This window comes from Oenanthe melanoleuca, chromosome 25 (genome assembly GCF_029582105.1).
Source record: "Oenanthe melanoleuca isolate GR-GAL-2019-014 chromosome 25, OMel1.0, whole genome shotgun sequence".
In the NCBI taxonomy this organism is placed as follows: domain Eukaryota; kingdom Metazoa; phylum Chordata; class Aves; order Passeriformes; family Muscicapidae; genus Oenanthe; species Oenanthe melanoleuca.
In genome coordinates, this window is record NC_079358.1 from 2,814,562 (window position 1) to 2,833,891 (window position 19,330).

Sequence of the window (19,330 nt, forward strand, 5' to 3'; positions counted from 1 at the left end):
TCCGGGAGGAGTCACCGGAGCCTCCGAAGGACGTCGCTGTGGGATCCTGACTCACCGACACCAACGTGACGGCTCCAATGACTCCAATTGCCCGTAAATGCAATGGAGATTCCCAAATAAGTGCCAATTAGGGATAACGACCCAACCCTGTGACGTTCCCACGTGTCGGGAGTGCGGATCCGTTTACGTCTCCCGAAATAATCCACTTTTGGAAGGCCCCAATTTTGTGCTAATCAGAGTTAACCACAGGGTGTGAAAGAACTCGGGGTAGAAAGGGAGGTGCAGGACCGGTCCTCAGAAATGGTTTTGAGGTGAGCCTGGAGCCTGAGGAGCTGTTCCAACCGGAATTTGGGATATTCCTCAGGAAGATAAGAGTTGGAAGCTGCACTGGGGGGAAAATTTCCACACTCGGCAGCTTGAGGAGGAGAAAATCAGGAGGGGTTCACCTCGTTTAAAATTCAGCTCCCAAACCTGAGCTCTGCTAGGTGCAGCCTCTCCTCCTGCGGCAAAAAATGAGCAAACCACACTCCACAAATCCCAGTTTATCCCTGGAAAAACCCCTGGGGCAACAGAGCCTCCAGAAAGGGGGGAGAAGCTGCACGTGAGGAGCTGAGTGTGTGGAAAAGGTGAGCCACCCGTGAGGTGGCAAAAAACCCGTGGAGATCCGTCAGCTCTGGGTGGAATTCTGGGAAGGAACCAGCACCGATGCCTGGAATTCTCCAGGATGTGCTGGTTGTGCTGGGTTGGTTGGTTTGGGGTTGCTTTTTAATTTTTTTCCTTATTTAGCATTTTTGTGATGGTCACGTTCGCACCTCTATGATCACGATTTTTCATAACCAGCAAAACTTTAATAAAAATTGTATCCTGCGTCTAAATCTCATTTAAACCAGAGCCTTTTGCACCTTTCTGGGAGGGAAAAAGCATCTTTAAAATAAGGATTATTCTGCCTTGAATATTCCTTGACATGTTCCTCAAAGTTGTGTCCCTGTTGGAATTTCCAAGTACTGATGGTGTTAATCCATGGAGAGGAATAAGTTGGATGAATTAAACAATTTAATTTTTTGGGAAAAAAGGGATCTCAGGGCTTTGTGGAAGCGCTGGAGGATTGGCTGCACCTTCCCATGAGAATTAGGACGGGGTATTTCTCATAGTAAATCCAATTAATTATCCATCTTCCCTAATAACAGCCATCTCAAGTTGGAAAAACCCCAAGTATCAAAACCTGACATTTATGAAAATAAGGCCATGGAAATGTCCTAGCGCATTAAATCCCTTTCTGAAAACCAATTAATTCAGCACCCGCTGCTTTGTTTTGTTTTTTTTTTTTAATGACCCCGCCATTCCCGTTGGGAACCGCATGATCCGAGCGGGGCTGGCTCAGCATCACCTGCTTTCCTGGAAGAGGGCTTCCACCAAAAATTAGGATGCAAGCAAACATGCAAAGCATGTGGAGGTGGAGCCTGCCGGGGCAGTTTGTGGTCAGCTGTCCATCCCCCTGGGCTCCCGTGTTTCCGGAGGTGACGCCACTCCGGCCGTATAAAAGGTTTGGATTTGGAGGCTCCCGCCAGTTCCTTTGGCTTCTCCGTCGCTCGCCAGGACCAGTGACCCGGTAAGTCCTGCTGGGCTTTATCAGGGAATTTTTATCAGGATATCTCGTGGAAAAGAGAGTTCATTCCTGGTCCCCGGAGAGCTTCGCTCTTCTGCTTCTCATTTGGGATTTGTGCTGGAATTGGGGGTTTTATTTAGGGTTTGCTCTGCCTGGAGGAGTTTGGGGAAGTCACCTCCTCCAAAAATGTGGCTGCCTCTCTTGCTCCCTCCTGTTCCCTCCTGGTTAATTTGTTCCTGCCTCGTTAAGGCTGGGAATTAAATAAATTAATGGATGTTGTGGAGCAGCTCCTGGGACTTCAAACGGGATGGGTGGGAAGAGGTTTTATCTGGAAGGACGGAGCTGAGGATTCCTGCAGGCAAAGCTGGAGGAAAGCTCTGGGAGAAGCCAAGAGCAGGAAATGAGTTGGAAATGGGAGCTGCAACCTCTGGGCCAGTCTTTCCCTCACGGAAGGACGAGCCCCATCAATGCCCCCCAAAAAAATTCCAGTGTCATCCCAGAGGATCATCATCCTAGTGTCATCCTAGAGGATCATCAGGATGGGAGAGCTGGGAATTCTGAGCTTGTGGAGACCTCAGAGTCTTTTCCAGGATCTACAGGAGCTCCAGGAAAGATGGAGAGGGATTTTTCCTCAGGAACTGCAGAAATAGGAAAAAGGGGAATGGGTTTACACTGAAATATGGGATATTTAGGTTGGATATTAGGAAAAAACTGAGCGTGGGGAGGCCCTGGCCCAGGTTATTCTGTGGATTCCCCATCCCTGGAAGTGTCCAAGGCCAGGCTGGACAGGTCTTGCAGCAACTTGGTCTGGGCTGGAAGGAGATGATCTTGGAGATCCCTCCCAAGCCAAACCACCCCATGATTCCCTGGGATAATGGCAGGATTGGTCTCTGGGCTCTGTGGTTGGGAATTCCCAGGGCGGGGGACGTCCCCAGGTGGGTGTGAGCATCTGATAAGGAAGAGATAAGCCCTGATGATGGAACTGAGGGCAGAAGGAACTGAATTATTTTTGTGTCGTGCCTTCTACCAAGTTGGACTTTGGGCAATCCAATAAAACTCAGGATTTGTGGCTTGAGGCCTCCTGATGTGTTCCCAATGAAGGAAGGGAGTTCCATAAACACCCTGGGATTAGCCCAGACCGCGGCACTGGCAAAGCTGAGCTCCCAGATTTGATCCCAGCAAGGACCATTCCCTGAAGGGTTGGACTTGATGACCAACTCCAGAATCCAGGAGTCCTGAACTTAGGCAGCTTTTCCTCAGCCGGACACAAACCCAGCAAGACCTCACACCGTGGATAGCGCCTCGATACAGGCTGATATCCTAATTTTTTTTGTCTCTTTCCCAGCTTTTTCCCAGCTTCTTCCCGCTACCCCAGCACCTCTCCAGGATGTCCTACTACTACGAGCAGCGCAAGCAGCCCTGCCTGCCCCCTTCCATCTGCCTGCAGAAATGCTCCAAGTGCCCCGAGCCCTGCTCCACCCAATGCGTTGAGGTCTGCCAGGCCCCCTGCGCCACCAGCTGCGCCACCCAGTGCGTGGAGCCCTGTGCCACCCAGTGTGCCACCACCTGCGTCCCCCAGTGCGTGGACGTCTGCCCCACCCAGTGCTCCACCAGCTGCGCCCCGCAGTGCGCCGACGTTTGCGTCCCGCAGTGCGTGGACGTTTGCTCCACCCAGTGCTCCACCAGCTGCGCCCCGCAGTGCGTGGACGTCTGCGCCACCCCGTGCGCCACCCAGTGCTCCACCAGCTGCGCCCCGCAGTGCGTGGACGTCTGCGCCACCCAGTGCTCCACCAGCTGCGTCCCCCAGTGCGTGGACGTCTGCCCCACCCAGTGCCCCGCCCAGTGCGCTGAGCCCTGTGTCACCAAGTGCGTGGAGCAGTGCCAGGCCGACGTTTGCAGCACCAAGTGCGTGGAGAAGTGCGAGACCGTGTGCCTGGAGCCCTGCCCACGCTCCTGCTGATCCTGAGCCGCTGAGGAGCCGGAGCCCGCGCGGTTCCGGGATGGAAAACACGGCGCAGACCCATTGGCGATGCAACAAGGCCTCTCCTGCTCTGATCATTTTATTCGTCTTGGAGTTTCCTCTCTCAGTGTTCCCTGTGTTATCGCTTCTCCTCCTGCCATGCCAGCGTTTTTCCTTGATTAATTCCTGATATTTTAGTTGGAAATCTCAGGAAGTGCTGGCAGCAGCTGGTGGAAAACGTTGACGCTTTCCCCCCCTCCCCTTCTCCTCTTGTGTCTTCTCAGTCTTGTAAATTCTCTGTGCAGCATTAAAAAAATGACCATTAATGGCACCAGTTGTCTTTTGTCTTTCTTCTCCCCATTTCCACATCGTCAGACCCCAAAATATCTCCCTTGATTTCCATTTTCAAAGGTGGTTGGGGAGAGTTTTGTGCCTGAAATAAAAAAAATAGCTTCAATAGGGAGAAATTCCTTCAAATCCTACCAGGAAATCATTGTCTGGTCAATTCTTTTCTGGGAGATGCTTGAAATTATTGATAGAAGTTTAATTTTCAGGCAGAATTTTGGTCTTCACTGTTTGGGATTTTGGAGGCAAATCTTAGAAACCATCGAAAGGCGAATTTAAGTGGAAGAAAGCTAAAATTCATAAAGAAGGAACTGAACACCTGGAAGGCACAATTTTAAATAAATATAAAACCAATTTTATTGTGGATAAGTTGAAGCTGAAGGTGGCCCTGTTGTCTGGAGGGTGTCAAACCCATTAAAAACCCCCCAGATTTCAGAGATAAACCTCCCACTGTGTCCTGGGTTGTGCCTGTGGCTTTCTTCACCTCCGGCTCCGTGCTGGCCACGCCATTTCCACGTCTGGGAATGCTGAAATCACTCCCCACCTACCCCCTCATTACAGGAAGGGTGGGGAATATCTAATCTGGAGAATAAAAGAGAGATATTTTTATTCAGGGGTGTGCCAACACCATTTCCAAATCGCCTTTTTAATGTGCAGGTGGGGAGGCGAGGAGCAGGTTCCCGTCTGTGGCCCTTGCTGTCGACACCAGGAGGTGACAGCAAAAGGTGACACCAAAAATGTGACACCCTCAGACATGGGAGGTAAAAAAACACGGCCGGGGAAGGCAAAGCAGGAGCAGGAATTCCCAAAAAAATGGGTTGGGAAAGGAGGAATTAGCACCTCGAATTCCTCTGTGGAATTTCAGGTCCAGGCTCGGCCTCAGGAGTGAGTTGGAGGTGCCACTTCCGTGACATCTTGGGGACGTGGAAAAGGTTTTAAGGATCAGGGCAAACCACCCCATACTTGGAGCAGGAATTCCCAGGAAAATGAGGAATTTGCACCTCAAATTCCTCCCGAGGAAGCCAAATCTGTGAGGATCCAAGATCCACCTTGGAGGTGCCACTTTTTTGACATTGTAGGCGCATGGAAAAGGTCGGGAATCATGAGGAAAAAAACAACCTGAACACACCTGGACTGGACATTCCCAGGAAATGAGGAGTTTGAGCCTCAAAGTCTTCCAAACCTTTGGGGATCCAGGCTTTGGGAATGCAGCTTTTGTGTCCTCTTGGAAGCCTGGGAAAGGTTTAAATCAAGAATTACAGAAAAGGTTTTAATCAGGGATTATGGCCAAGTTTTAAATCAGGAATCATGGGAAAGGTTTAAATAAGGAATCATGGGAAGGATTTAAATCAGGAATTATGGGTAAGGTTTAAATCAGGAATTATGGGAAAAGGTTTAAATCGGGAATTATGGGAAAAGGTTTAAATCAGGAATTATGGGAAAAGGTTTAAATCGGGAATTATGGGAAAAGGTTTAAAACAGGAATCACGGGAAATGTTTAAACAATGAATTAGGGAAAATACTAAATTAGGAATTACAGGAAACTATTAAATCAGGAATAATGGGAAAGATTTAAATCAGGAATTATGGGAAAGGTTTAATCAGGAATTATGAAAAGAGGTTGAAATCAGGAATTATGGAAAAAAGTTTAAATGAAAAATCACGTGGAGCTCCTCTGATCCATGAGTCACCTGATTCTGGAGCATCCTGATCCCCATCCATCATCTGTCAGTCACTGGAATTTTTTCATTTTTCCCTGGGACCACGGGACCGCCTGGAAAATCCAGAGGAAGTGGCCTGAGGGACCTGCTGTCCCTGTGGCCAAGCCCTGACACAACAGCTGTGGTCAGCGCCAGGAATTGCTGGAATTCCTGGGATATTTGCAATAAACCAGGGATATTTCATCAGGAAGTGAAGGAGCTTGGAAAATCTTCCTCATTTCTTGGGGGGAAAAAAAAAAAAAAAAAAAAAAAGATGTAGATTTAATTCCTCATTTTGGGGATGGGAATTGGAGAAAGGAAACAGCAAAATCCCATTCCAAACTGGGATTTTGAAGAGATTCCAAATGCCACCAGTATTTTTAGAGATCCCTCCAGCTGCTCCCCAGCCAAAATGATCCCTAAAACTCATTCCTGAGTGGATGTGAGTCCCAATTTTTTGGGATCTCTGCCGGGGATGAGGACAGGGCGAATTATTAATGAATTATTAACAAATCACCCTGCGATGAGCAGCCCTGGGTGTGCCCTTGGAGAAGAAACAACCAATCCCCCGCAGCCGGGAGAGGAGGGAAATCTCTGCCAGGCTTTGACTGAGGTCCAGGAGGTGGGAGCGGAGCCGGTTCCGGTTGTGAAAGATTCTGGTCACCGAGTTTAATCCGGAGTCATCGGCTCTCCCGTGGGGATATAAAAGCTGCTCCTTCGGGAAGCTCCACACCCTCAGCGGCTCCTCCTGAGCTCCCTCCTCGAGCAGGACCAGGTGAGTCCTTCCTTGCCCCTCTCGCTGCCCAGGTGAGGGGTTTTGGTGCCCTGGGGTTGGAAAAATGGGATTTTTCACTGGTTTATTTCCCAACCTGGGGTTTCTCTCCCTGCAAAATTCCACCTGCTAAGGGTGGAAAACTCTATTATGGAATTTTGGGGTATAAAAGCTTTGGGAAGCTCCACAGCCACAGCTGCTCCTCCTCGAGCAGGATGCGCCAGGTGAGTCCTTCCCTGCCCAGCTGAGGGGTTTTGGTGCCCCAGAGTCAGAAAAATGGAATTTTTTGCCATTTTCTTTCCCAATCTGAGGTTGTCTCCTCCCAAAATTTCTGCCTGCAATGGGTGGAGAACTGTATTATGGAATTTTGGGGGTTTTGAGGCTCCAACGGTGGTTTGGGACATTTTGGGAATAGAACTCCATGATAATTTTTCCTGGACTGATAAGAATCCCATGGGTAACCAAAGGTTGGCATCCATGGGCTGATGGTGGAGCAGCTTCCCAGATTTCTGGGGATCCTGGTCCTGTTTCCTTGGACAAAATTCTCAATCTGCCTAAATTTCGTGGCTCCTGCTCTGGGGGGTCTCAAGGAGCTGGGCAGAGACATGGTCATTCCAAAAATTGGTATCAAATATTGGGATTGGTATCAAATATTTGGAATATTATCAAATATTGGGAATCTTATAAAATATTGGGATTTGCATCTGATATTGGGATTGTTATCAAAATATTTTTTCCCTGTCAGAACTCCAAATCCTGAGATTTTCCCAGTTTTCCTCTTTGGCTGCTTTTTTTGGAGCTTCTCCTCGAGTTCCCTCCAAATCCACTTTTTTCCCCCGAGCTTTTTAAATTTGAGATTCCCAGGAAAAAAATAAGCAGAGGGAAGGAAGGAAGGAACCCCTGGTGCTGTCTGTCTCCTCTCCAGTTCTGAAACCTTTTCCTGGCTTTGTTAGGCTGGGCTTTGCCTCTGCTCCTCGTTTAAGGCACAGCAATTCCCTGATCCCTCAGGGAATGGGATGGGATCCAAAAAAACCCAAACCAAACCTAACAGGGGCTGGGAAACTGAACTCTCCAAAATTTGGGCTGAACTGCAGCATCTTCCAGGATTTAACTCCAAGACCTGCCTGATTTGGGCCTGGGATGAAGTATAAACCCACGGGGTCCATCTGGGAGCCAAATACCTCTCAAAAAGGCAAATCCCAGCTTAAAATCCACTTGGTTCTCTCCCTGATTTTGAATTCCAGGCTTGTCCAGGATGTCCCAGCAGCAGAAGCAGCAGCAGGTGATCCCTCCCCAGTGCCAGCAGAAGTGCGGGGCCATGTCCAAGGGGGTCCAGCAAAGCCAGGCCCAGCAAAGCGAGGCCTGCAAAGGCCAGGCCCCCAAAGGCCAGGCCGTGAAGAGCCTCCCCCAGCAGCAGCAGCAGCAGCAGCAGCATTGCTGCAAGCAGAAGTAGGAGCCATCCCAAATAATCCCAAATCCTGCTTCTCCCGGGAACGTCTCCGGACCTGCAGCCGCCAGCAGAAATTGCCTCATAACGAGATGCGCTTAATTAGCTCGAGAAAAATAATCAACGAATCGCGGGGCTGGTTTTAATTCTGAATTTAATTTGGGCTCTGGTGCAATAAAATGGTGAAATGACCTCGTGATTGCTTCCTGGTGTTTTTGTTGGTGGTTTTCTCCCGTCTTTCCTTCTCTTTCTATTTTCCCCCAAAAAATCAACTTTAAGCACAAACAAATCCAGGTTTTTCAAGCTAAGCCTCCTCTCCATCTTTATCAGGAGAAGCTGTTGAAAATCCCTAAAACTTGGGATAAAAATCCCCAAAACTTGATTTTAAAAATTCCCACAACTTGGTAAAAAGAGGTCCCAAAACTTGGTATAAAAACCCCCAAAACGTGGAATAAAATCCTCAAAACTTGATTTAAAAATTCCCACAATTTGGTATAAAAATCCCTAAAACTTGGTATAAAAATCCCCCAAACTCACTCTAAAACTTCCATAACTTGGTATAAAAATTTCCACAACTTAATGAGAAAAAGTTCCCAAAAGTTGGTATAAAAAAACCCAAAACTGGGTACAAGGCCCCCAAAACTTGGTACAAAACCCCCCAAATCTTGGTAGAAAAATTCCCACAACTCGCTGTAAAAATTCCCAAAACTTGGTACAAACCTCGCCCCGCCCCCAACAACAAGGAACAAAAAATTCACAAAACTCGCTACTCAAAGTCGCTTTTATTGTGGAATTTTCACAGTGAAATCCTTGATCCAAGAGCAGCCGAAGATAATTCCGAGACCAAGTCCCAAACACCGACGGGTGTCGAAACATTCCCGGCTGGAATTCTTTCTTTATCCCGTCTGCGCCACGCCCGCGGTTAATCCCTTCCCAAACATGTCTGGAGCGGAGTTAATTATCCATAAATTGGGATAATTAGGGAATATTCTCGGTCTGAGCTGCTCTTTGACACCTCCGAGGAAATTCAAGAGGAGAGAGTGCTTGGATCTATCCTAAAATTCTTCCTTTCCCCCCCCCCTCAATTCCAAAGGATTCTTTTTAAACCCACCAAAATCGGATCTATCCTAAAAATTTTCCTTATTCCCCTCAATTACAAAGGATTCTTTTAAATCCCCCCAAATACTCCGCACTAATTCCCCATTTGGGAAGTTTTGAGCTTTTTTTGGCTGCAGATTCCTCACAAATCTGATTATTTATAGGGGGAAAACTTCCCAAATTCCGGGTGGGAGCTGTAATCCAGGGGGGAAAGGCAGGAAAAAGGAGATGGATTTTGATTCGTGAACCTCGCCTTGCTCCTTGATTTTTTTGGAGAGGCTTTCTGGGCATTCCAAATCCTGGGATTGGGGGGAAAAAAAGGGCAGGAATTTGGGAACTACAACCCTGCTGGAAGCCATTCCCGACGGGAATTCCCTGCTGTTAGTAAAGGACAACGCGTTAGCGGGAGGGAAGGCTGGAAGGAATTCCTGAAAAAAAAAGCTATGCAGGGGTTAAAAAAAAAAAACAAAAAAAAAAGAAAAAAATGTTTGGAAAAAACCCCAGCCCTCTGGATTCAGGGGGAAAATCTCCGGGATCGGGATTTTCCCTCTACTTCTGCCACAGGCTGGGCTGTTCCACCTGCTGCTCCAGGGGAGGGAATTTCTCGGGAAGGGAGCGCTGCTCCGGGATCTCCTGGAATTCCTGCTTTTCCTGGGAACACGGGGTGGGAACCGGGGTCTCCTGGATTTCCTGCTTTTCCTGGGAACAGGGGACGGGGTCTGGGAGTGGGACTGGGATCGGGGTGTCCTTGCATTCCTGTTTTTCTGGGATGGACACCGGGATTTCCTTGCATTCTTGTTTTTCTGGGATGGACACCGGGATTTCCTTGCATTCTTGTTTTTCTGGGATGGACACCGGGATTTCTTTGCATTCTTGTTTTTCCTGGGAATGCGGGACGGGTTCAGGGCACGAAACCGGGATTGGCACCGGAGTTTCCTGGCATTCCTGCTTTTCCTGGGCACAAGGAATGGGTTCAGGGCATGAAACTGGGATGGGGACAGGGGTGTCCTTGCATTCCTGCTTTTCTGGGATGGACACCGGGATTTCCTTGCACTGCTGCTTTTCCTGGGCACACGGGACTGGATCAGGGATGGACACCGGGATTTCCTGGCACTGCTGCTTTTCTGGGATCTCCTGGCATTCCTGTTTTTCTGGGATGGACACCGGGATTTCTTTGCATTCCTGTTTTTCCTGGGCACACGGGACAGGGTCAGGGATGGACACCGGGATTTCCTTGCACTCCTGTTTTTCTGGGATGGACACCGGGATTTCCTTGCACTCTTGTTTTTCTGGGATGGACACCGGGATTTCCCGGCACTGCTGCTTCTCCTGGACCTCGGGAGCAGCCACGGGAACCGGGATCTCCTCCTGCTCCTCCAGCGCTGCCGCCGTCGGTTCCGGGCAGGATTTCTCTTGGGATTTCGGGAATTTCGGGGGGAATTCACTTTGCTGCTGCTGCTCCTGGGGCGGGCACTGCGGCACCGGAGCTTCCCCTTGTCCCGGCTCCACGCCCGGCTCTGGAATCGCTTTTTCGGGGCATTTTGGCACAGCCGGGAGCGTCTCGGGGCACGGGGCGGGCACCGGGATTTGGGGATGCTGCGACAGCTCCGGGCTCTGTTTTGGGGCGGTTTTACCCAAACCGGGTGGGAGCGTGAGCTCCTGCTTGATTTGCATCTGGTTCAGAGACATCTCTGCTGGAAAACAGGATCACCTGGGGGGAAAAATGGGAATTTCTTGTGTTACCGGGGCGAGGATGGCACAATTATAGAAAAAAAAAGAAAAAGCCGCGTTTTCCTCCTATGCCCTTGGCTTCCCCAGGTTTTTCCTAAGGGATCGAGATTTATTCTTCCTTTTCCATCCTCCCTCCCCAGCTCCTGCTCTGATCCCTCCGTTCTGTTTCGGACTGAAAAATCCGAAATAATTCCTGATTTTTTGCCCTTCGATTTTCAGCTTTTCCTTGGAATTCGCAACGCCAGGGGATGTTTCTCGAGGCTCCGGCGAGCTGAGGGTTAAATTCGCAGGAGGCAGCTCCTCCTCCCGCTCCGGTGACGATGCCGAGGATTTGGGGTGATCCTGGCTCGGTCCTTGGAAGGGAATTCTCAGGGATAAAGTGTCCCCGAGGTCTGGAATTGTCACCTCTGTCCCCTCCTGAGTCAGTGCGGATTTCTCCTCCCGGGGCCACCGCGAGTCCCCGGCAATTTGGGGACAATTTTGTGGCTCCACCTGGACCTCGGGAATTCCTGCGCTGCCGCTTTTCTAAACCCAAGGGCAGGAGTGAAAGGTGAGAATTCCGAAAGTGGGCTTGGATGGGATTTGAACTCCTGGCTGAGGCTGAGAAGGGGAAAATTCCTCCTCCCTTCCCTGGGGGGTTCCCAGCTCCTCTCACAGCCAATTCCTTCCTCTCTTCCCTCCCCCCACTTTTTTTTTTTTTTTTTTTTTTTTTTTTTAAATCTGATAATTAATTAATTAATTAATTAATTAAGCTCTTGCTCCTGACATGGAGGAGGGCAGCGCATGGGAGATATTTTCATTCCTGCAGCGCCCTCGTGCTCCCAAATTTGCCTTTTCCCGAGGAACTCCTGGATGAAATGGAAGTTTTGAGAATAATTTTTTCTAAAATCACATTAAAATCGATTTGGCAGGAGAGGGTTTGTTGTCTTTCCCTGGAGGGAGGAGACTCATCGTTAAACCAACGGAATTCCATCTGACCCGTGCCTCAGGAAGGGTCTAATTTAGGATTTAATTGCCCTCAGATTTAGACTCGGTCTTAATTTGCCTTCCAGAGCCATTTCCAGACCGCCCCAATGCCCACAAATTCCCTGCTTTCCAGGAACCCTCTGGGTATCCCAAAGCACCAAATCCAACCTTTCCTGGAGGGCTGTGCCCGCAGTGGAGGCCAGGAGCAGAACCCCAAATATCCCCAAAAATACTGGGATTCTCAATCCCAAATATCCCCCCTTAAAATCAGGATCCTCAATCTCAAACCTCCCCAAAAATCTTGGGATTCTTAGTCCCACATATCCCCCCAAAAAAATTGAATTCTCAATCCCAAATATCCCCCCAAAATATCAGGATCCTCAACCTCAAACCTCCCCAAAAATCTCAGTATTCTCAGTCCCAAATATCCCCCAAAAATCTCAGAATTCTCAGTCCCAGAGCTCCCTGAAGAATCTCAGAATTCTCAACCCCAATCCTCCCCGAAAATCTCAGAATTCTCAGTCCCAAACCTCCCCAAAAATCTCAGAATTCTGGATCCCAATCGTCCCCAAAAATGCCAGGATTCTCAACCCCAAACCTCCCCAAAAATCTCAGAATCCTGAATCCCAGACTTCCCCAAAAAAATCTCAGAATCCTGGATCCAAAACCTCCCCTGAAGAACCTCAGGATTCCAAATCCCAAAAATCTCTGAGGATCCCCCGGACTCACCCAGCCGATGCCGAGGGAGCAGCGGGAGTGGAGTGGATGCTGGAGCGAGGAGATTTGGGATCTTTTATAGGGTTTGGGAGCCCTGCCTTCTGGGAATGAGTCCTCCTGGCTGATGAGCTCATTCTTTCACAAGAACCCTGCCCGGCCGGGTTTTACACGTAGGCACTTTCCAGAGAGGATTCCCAGGTCATTCCCCTGGTTAATCCCAGTGAACCGTGGGATTCCTCCCTGGAACAATGTCAGACCCTCAGGTTCATGGAGTTATTGGTGACCCCGTTGGGGTTTGGGGGCTTAGTGGGGTTAAAACCCATCCAATGTCTGAAATTTCTGGGATTTATTGGGAATTCCCATCTCAACCCATCCCAAGGTCATTCCAGAGCTAGAACCTCCCCCAGTGTCTGAAATTCCTGGGATTTATTGGGAATTCCCTTCTCAATCCATCCTGGGGTCATTCCAGAGTTTAAACCCTCTCGATGTCTGAAATTCCTGGGTTTTATTTGAAATTCTCATCTCAACCCATCGCAGGGTCATTCCAGATCTAAAACCTCCCTCAATATCTAAAATTCCTGGGATTTATTGGGAATTCCCACCTCAACACATCCCAGGGTCATTACAGAGCTAAAAACCCACCCAGTGTCTGAAATTCCTGGGATTTATTGGGAATTTGGGATAATTTGTGCTTCTCTCCTCTGCTCTTCGTCAGTGGATCCTCTGAAGTGGATTTATTGGGATGGTGGAAAGCAGGGATGGGTTTTCCTGGGAAGAACTTTGTGGAATTCCATCAACTTTCACTTTAGTTTGGAATCACTAAGGGGGATTTCCTGGAAATTTCAGGAATTTCCTCCAGGAAAGGGTGGTCAGGGGCTGCCCAGGGAGGTTTTCCAAGGAATTCCTGGACACCCCTCATTGCTCTGAAAAGGTGTTAATCCATCAAAAAATTTGACTCGATGATCATGGAGGGTTTTTCCAATCTCAATAATCCTGGAATTCTCTGGATAAATCTCATTTTCCATGGAGCTCTCACCCATCCAAATGTGATGGAGCAGGGAACTGAGTTTATCTCCAGGGATATTTTTAACAATATCCAGGATTTTTGCTACCCAAATGGAATTTGGGGGAGCGGCCCCTGAATTCCAGAACGGAATTTAAAAATGTGTTCCAACCTGGATGTGAAATAAAGGGAGCTCTGCCTGGGCAGCGCATTCCCTGAGGATTACTCCAGGTGGGGAAAACCTTCAGAAATCCAATCCCAATCCCCCAAATCTCCAGGATCCATCGGGACACGGCCCTGTGTGAGGGGAAGGTGATTTCCCGCCCTGGAGACGCCGTGTCCCACCCAGATGGGAATTTCATCACCTTTGGTCATCCCGGGCCTCTCCAGCCTCATCTCCGTGGCTTTTCCGGAGCTTTTATCGGATCAAGATCCCGGCACAATCGCTTCCAACAGGCTGAGCTGGTCCCACGTCACCTCCTGGAATTCCTGGGCAGCGCTGCTCCCTCTCTCAACAATCCTTCAGAACAAGGCCGGAAAATTCCGGAATTTCCTCCTGTCCAAGCAATTCCTGTTTTTCCCTGGGTCCTGCTCTCTTTGGGATAGGCTTGGTTTTACCTCCAGCTTTGGGAATACCCCAACCCAAGCGCTAAGCCTGACTCAGGCCTTGCCAGAGCTGATTCCAGGCTGGAATTAGGGCACTTCCCAGACCTGCCTGGCTGCTTTCGAGGCAGGCAGGGCTCGGGAGCCGAGATAAGCTCCTGGAATTCTGCCCTTCCCGCCAGGAGATGCAGGGCAGGAGATGGGAGTCGTTAAAACCGTGGGGTTCGGCACTGCCCCGTTCCTGGAGGTGTCCCAGGAAAGGCTGGATGGGGCTTGGAGAAACCTGGGAGTGGGAATTGTCTCTGGCCAAGTCAGGGATTTGGAACAGGATAATCCTGAAGGTCCTTTCCAACCCAAACCATTTCATGATCCTCCGATTTTCTGCTTTTATTTTTCCGTGATTTTATGCTTCTGTTTTTCCGCGAATCCATGATTCTCTGATCCTCTTATTCCATGATTTTGTGATTTTTATTATTCCATGATTTTGTGATTTTTATGATTCCATGATCCTCTGATTCCATGATTCCCTGAATCTATTTTTCCATGATTTTCTGATTCTGTGATCCTTTAATTCTATCATTTTGTGATTTTTATGATTCCATGGTCCTCTGATTCCATGATTTTATCATTCTCTGAATTCATGATTCCATGATTCTCAGATTCCTCTTTTCCACGATTTTATGATTCTCTGATATCCCATGATTCCCTATTTCCATTTTTTCATGATTTTATGATTCCCTGATCCTGTTTTTTGCCACATCGAGGCCGGAGCAGCCAAATTTGAGAGCAGACAGGGAATTTCACCACGTCCAACCTTCCACCCGAATTTTTGTGCAATATTCCTCAGGGAATTCTCCTCCTCAGGTCGGAGCTCGATGGACACCTCCACCCGCGTGGAGCATTTTAATTTAAGCAATAAATAAAAGATTTCTGGCATATTTCAGTGCCAAATTTAACTCCTGAATTTGCAACACCCAGAGATTAAAGGAGAACACTTCCCATGGCTGCAAGGGAGAGACCTAAACCTAATCCTAAACCTAAACCTAATCCTAAACCCTGTCTGGAGATCTGGAGATGCGGCCTGACCTTAAACTGGTTTGGATACAGTCTGGGAATGCTCCAGAGGTCACTGGGCAGCAAGCTCAGCATAAAAATTATGGATATTCCCTGAGTCCTGACCTTAAACTGGTTTGGATCCAGTCTGGGAATGCTCTGGAGGTCATTGGGCAGCAAGCTCAGCACAAAAATTATGGATATTGCCCAAAGAGGCTCCAGAGTCAGCCCCTGGAAAGGGAGGGAATGTTTTTCCTGGAGGAAAGGTGGAATTGCTCTTCCCATCCTCGGGAATTGCACAAAAAAATTGTTTTTAGTGGCGCAGCAAAATCTACCAGAGCAAAACCTTTTGGAGAAACGTGAGGGAGTGGAGGGGCTGTGGAGCTTCCAGCCCATCCCAAATCTGCCACCAATTCCGGGGGTAGGAAATTCCCAGCCCAGCGTTCCTGGGTGGGAATTGCTGCTCCAGATCCCAAAAATCCTGATTTTCTCAGGGATCTTCCAGGTGGTTCCCAGGGGTTATTCCATCAGCTCCATCTGGGATATCACGGAGGCGTCTCAGGGTCTCCAAGGGTCCTGGAGTTCTGCCAAAAAAAAAAAACAGAATCTGAATTTTGGGAAGAGCAGACCCCTCACTCAGGACTCCATGGATGCTCCTCGGCGTTTTTTGCCATCCAGGATTTGGGGAAAGGATCTGATTTTTTTAGGAAGTGATGACCCCTCACTCAGAACTCCATGCGTGCTCCTTGGCCTTTTTTGTCAGGTGGGATTTGGGGACTTTTGTTTGGGTATCAAATGTTTTGGGGGTAGAAGAGAGGAACCTTCCCTCATGATTTCACTGATTCTCCCTGATTTTGCCACCCAGGATTTGAGGAAAGGATCCAAATCTTTTGGGAAGTGAGGAGCTCTCCCTCAAGACTCCACAGATGCTCCCTGATTTTTGCCATGCGTGATTTGGGGTTCTTTGTTTAGGGATCAGATTTTTTTGGGGAGAATTGAGGAACCTTCCTTCATGATCTCACGGATTCTCCCTGATTGTTTTGCCATGAGTGATTTGGGGACCTTTGTTTAGGGATCAGATTTTTTGGGGGAGAATTGAGGAACCTTCCTTCATGATCTCACGGATTCTCCCTGATTTTTTTTGCCATGAGTGATTTGGGGACCTTTGTTTAGGGATCAGATTTTTTTTGGGAGAATTGAGGAACCTTCCTTCATGATTTCACGGATTCTCCCTGATTTTTTTGCCATGAGTGATTTGGGGACCTTTGTTTAGGGATCAGATTTTTTTTGGGGGAGAATTGAGGAACCTTCCTTCATGATCTCACGGATTCTCCCTTATTTTTTTGCCATGAGTGATTTGGGGACCTTTGTTTAGGGATCAGATTTTTTTTGGGAGAATTGAGGAACCTTCCTTCATGATCTCACAGATTCTCCCCGATTTTCCTCCCCCAGGATTCAGGACCTTTGTGCACAGAGGGGAGGATCCCCGGGAACTTTGGCCCCGCTGGATTTCAGCCGTGACTCAGGAGCTGCCGAACCGGCCCAGCCTGACCCGGGGCTCTCAGGAGGGCTCAGCTCACGCCCGTCTCGTTCCTCATTGTTGTGTCCGGGCTGGACACCGCCGTGAACTCATCGCACAGGACAAAAGCTTAATTAACACCTGCTGGATGGCTTAATTAGCACCTGCAGCATCTTTGGTATCGGTCTGGGGATCATCCTGGAGCAGCTCCTGTCCCACCGCTGGAGACTCCGGGACCTTTGTGGCTTCCCTGGAAGTGTCCAAGGCTGGATGGGGCTTGGAGCCACCTGGGAAGGTGGGAATTTTCCCTGCCCATGGCACAGCGTGGGATTTGAGGTCCTCCAAAAAAACCTGGACAACCCAAGTGCTGTAGGATTAAAGGAATTGGATCTGGAGTGTCCAGGTGTTTTTTTTTTTTTCTGGCTGGTTTTTTTTTTTTTTTTTTTTTTTTTTTTTTTTTTTTTTTTTTTTTTTTTTTTTTTTTTTTGACATGTTGGGAATGTTGGGAATGTGGAGACCCCAGAGCCTCTCTCAAGATCTGCAGGGGCCCCAGAGGGACTTTTCCTCAGGAACTGCAGGGACAGGACACAGGGAATGGGGTCAGGGGCCCAGAGGGAGAATTTGGGTGGGATTTTGAGCAGGAATTGTTCCCTGTGAGGGCCTGGCCTAGCGGATTCCATGGATTTCCCATCCCTGGAAGTGCCCAACTCCAGCCTGGACCCACCATGGACAGCAGAAGGATTCCCACGGCAGAGGTTGGAACAAGATGATTTTTAAGGTCCCTTCCAACCCAAACAATTCCATAATTCCATAATTCCTGATCTTCCCAGGATCCAGACAATTCCTATAAAATTGAGTTTCCCGGCTGAGTCATGGGCTCAAGTCTGGGACTGTCCTGTAAAACCTCCACATAAATCCCCCAAACTCCAGCCCAAAGCTTGGTCCCTGGTTTGAGTCCCACTTTTGGATTTCCCAGCCTGTTCCTGGGCTGCTCCTTGAAAACCTCCTGCAAATTCCCAGCCTAAATTAATCCCTCATTTCTCCTCTTCTTGAAAACCTCTGCTAATTCGCAGCCTAAATTTATCCCTAATTTCCCCCGCAGGGCTCTGATTGCCTCACTGGAATCCCACAACTTTTCCAGCAGCCATCCCATCAAAGAACCCAATTCCTGATTGCTTCACTCCCCCTCTGGAGCTCAGGAATGAACTCGCTGGAGTTCAGCCTTTCCCAGGTTTTTCCAGGACCTGCTGGTAAGTGGAGCAGTCTTGGGGTCACCTGAGGAGGAATTGTGACACAGGGACGCGGTTCAGCCTTCCCTGACCTCTTGGAATGGGATAAAATCCCTTTTTATTTTTTGGGATATCAGCTCCATGGTGCTCCTGGTGCCACCGGGAAAGGCAATTTTTGGTCTTTAAGCTAAAAAAATAAAAAAAAAAAAATAGGGATTTATCTTGGATTTCCTCCTTTCCATGAGTTCCATGACCCAGGGTGAATGAATCCCTAAAATAATTAAAATTACAACTCTGGGCTCACCATTTGTTCCATCCCAACACCTGCACAAGGCCAAACCCCAAATCCCAGGGGTTTTGTTCCCCTTGGAATCCCAGCAGAGGGACAGAGCCCATGGTTGGAGATGCTGGGGAAAGAAAATTGCTGCTGAAACCTCACAATAAGCTGAGCTTTGAGAAGTCACCAGGGTTATTCTGACCCTAAAGCCAGGCTTAACCTCCCCCGAGCCTGGCCCAGAACAAAGAGCTCCTAATTAGAGAAACCAAGAGTTAATTAAGTAATAAAACCCTTTTAGGGTGAAGCAAGAGGGACTCAGGTGAGGAGTTTCATTCTCATTTTGCCCTGAGCGCTGTTAAATCGGGAATTTGCTCCTTGCTGGACTCGGAATCCTGATGAGGGAAATTTTCTTGTCTGCAGCTAGTTTGCAGCTCTTTAATTACAAATTAATTAAATTAATAAAATTACTCTGAGCATGGTCTCTGCTCAGCCCCTCACGTTTCCCTTGGTCCCTGCCCTGCCCTCCCTGCCCTGTGCCCAGAATCCTGGAATGGTTTGGGATCCTGGAATGGTTTGGGGTCATGGAATGGTTTGGGATTGTAGAATGGTTTGTGGTCATGGAATGGTTTGGGGTCATGGAATGGTTCGGGATCCTGGAATGTTTTGGGATCATGGAATTGTTTGGGATCGTGGAATGGTTTGGGATCCTGGAATGGTTTGGGGTCATGGAATGGTTTGGGATCCTGGTATGGTTTGTGGTCATGGAATGGTTTGGGATCCTGGAATGTTTTGGGATCATGGAATTGTTTGGGATCGTGGAATGGTTTGGGATCCTGGAATGGTTTGGGGTCATAGAATGGTTTGGCATTGTAGAATGGTTTGGGGTCATGGAATGGTTTGGGATTCTGAAAAGGTTTGGGGTCATGGAATGGTTTGGGATTGTAGAATGGTTTGGGATCATGGAATGGTTTGAGATCCTGGAATGGTTTGGGATCATGGGATTGTTTGGGATTGTAGAATGGTTTGGGATCATGGAATGGTTCAGGATCCTGGAATGGTTTGGGATCCTGGAATGGTTTGGGGTCATGGAATGGTTTGGGATCATGGAATGGTTTGAGATCCTGGCATGGTTTGGGTTGGAAGGGACCTTAAAGCCCATCCAGTTCCAATCCAGGGGCAGGGACACCTTCTCTCATCCCAGGTAGATCCAAGCCATGTCCAGCTTGGCCTGGGACATTCACAGGGGTGGAAAACCCATGGAATTTCCTGGGCCAGGCCCTCCCAGGGAACAATTCCTGCCCAAA

General features: G+C 48.6%; 2 protein-coding genes across 2 annotated transcripts; one reads left to right on the forward strand and one right to left on the reverse strand.

The window, feature by feature from the left end:
* Positions 1-2,993: 2,993 nt before the first annotated feature.
* Positions 2,994-3,566, forward strand: LOC130263234 (proline-rich protein 9-like). Its single transcript, XM_056510768.1, has one exon. The coding sequence runs from the start codon at positions 2,994-2,996 to the stop codon at positions 3,564-3,566; it is 573 nt and encodes a 190-aa protein (XP_056366743.1).
* A 5,911-nt stretch (positions 3,567-9,477) lies between these two features.
* LOC130263235 (E3 ubiquitin-protein ligase RNF12-B-like) lies at positions 9,478-10,617 on the reverse strand. Its single transcript, XM_056510769.1, has 2 exons — positions 10,352-10,617; positions 9,478-10,156 (listed from the first exon to the last, which is right to left on the reverse strand). The coding sequence occupies exons 1-2, from the start codon at positions 10,615-10,617 to the stop codon at positions 9,478-9,480; spliced, it is 945 nt and encodes a 314-aa protein (XP_056366744.1).
* Positions 10,618-19,330: the final 8,713 nt, after the last annotated feature.

Coding starts and splice junctions, on each gene's coding strand:
- LOC130263234 (XM_056510768.1), top strand. CDS start 2,994: ATGTCCTACTACTACGAGCAGCGCAAGCAGCCCTGCCTGCCCCCTTCC.
- LOC130263235 (XM_056510769.1), bottom strand. CDS start 10,617: ATGTCTCTGAACCAGATGCAAATCAAGCAGGAGCTCACGCTCCCACCC. Junction 10,157..10,351: donor GAATTCCCCCCGAAATTCCC/GAAATCCCAAGA, acceptor GTGCAAGGAAAT/CCCGGTGTCCATCCCTGACC.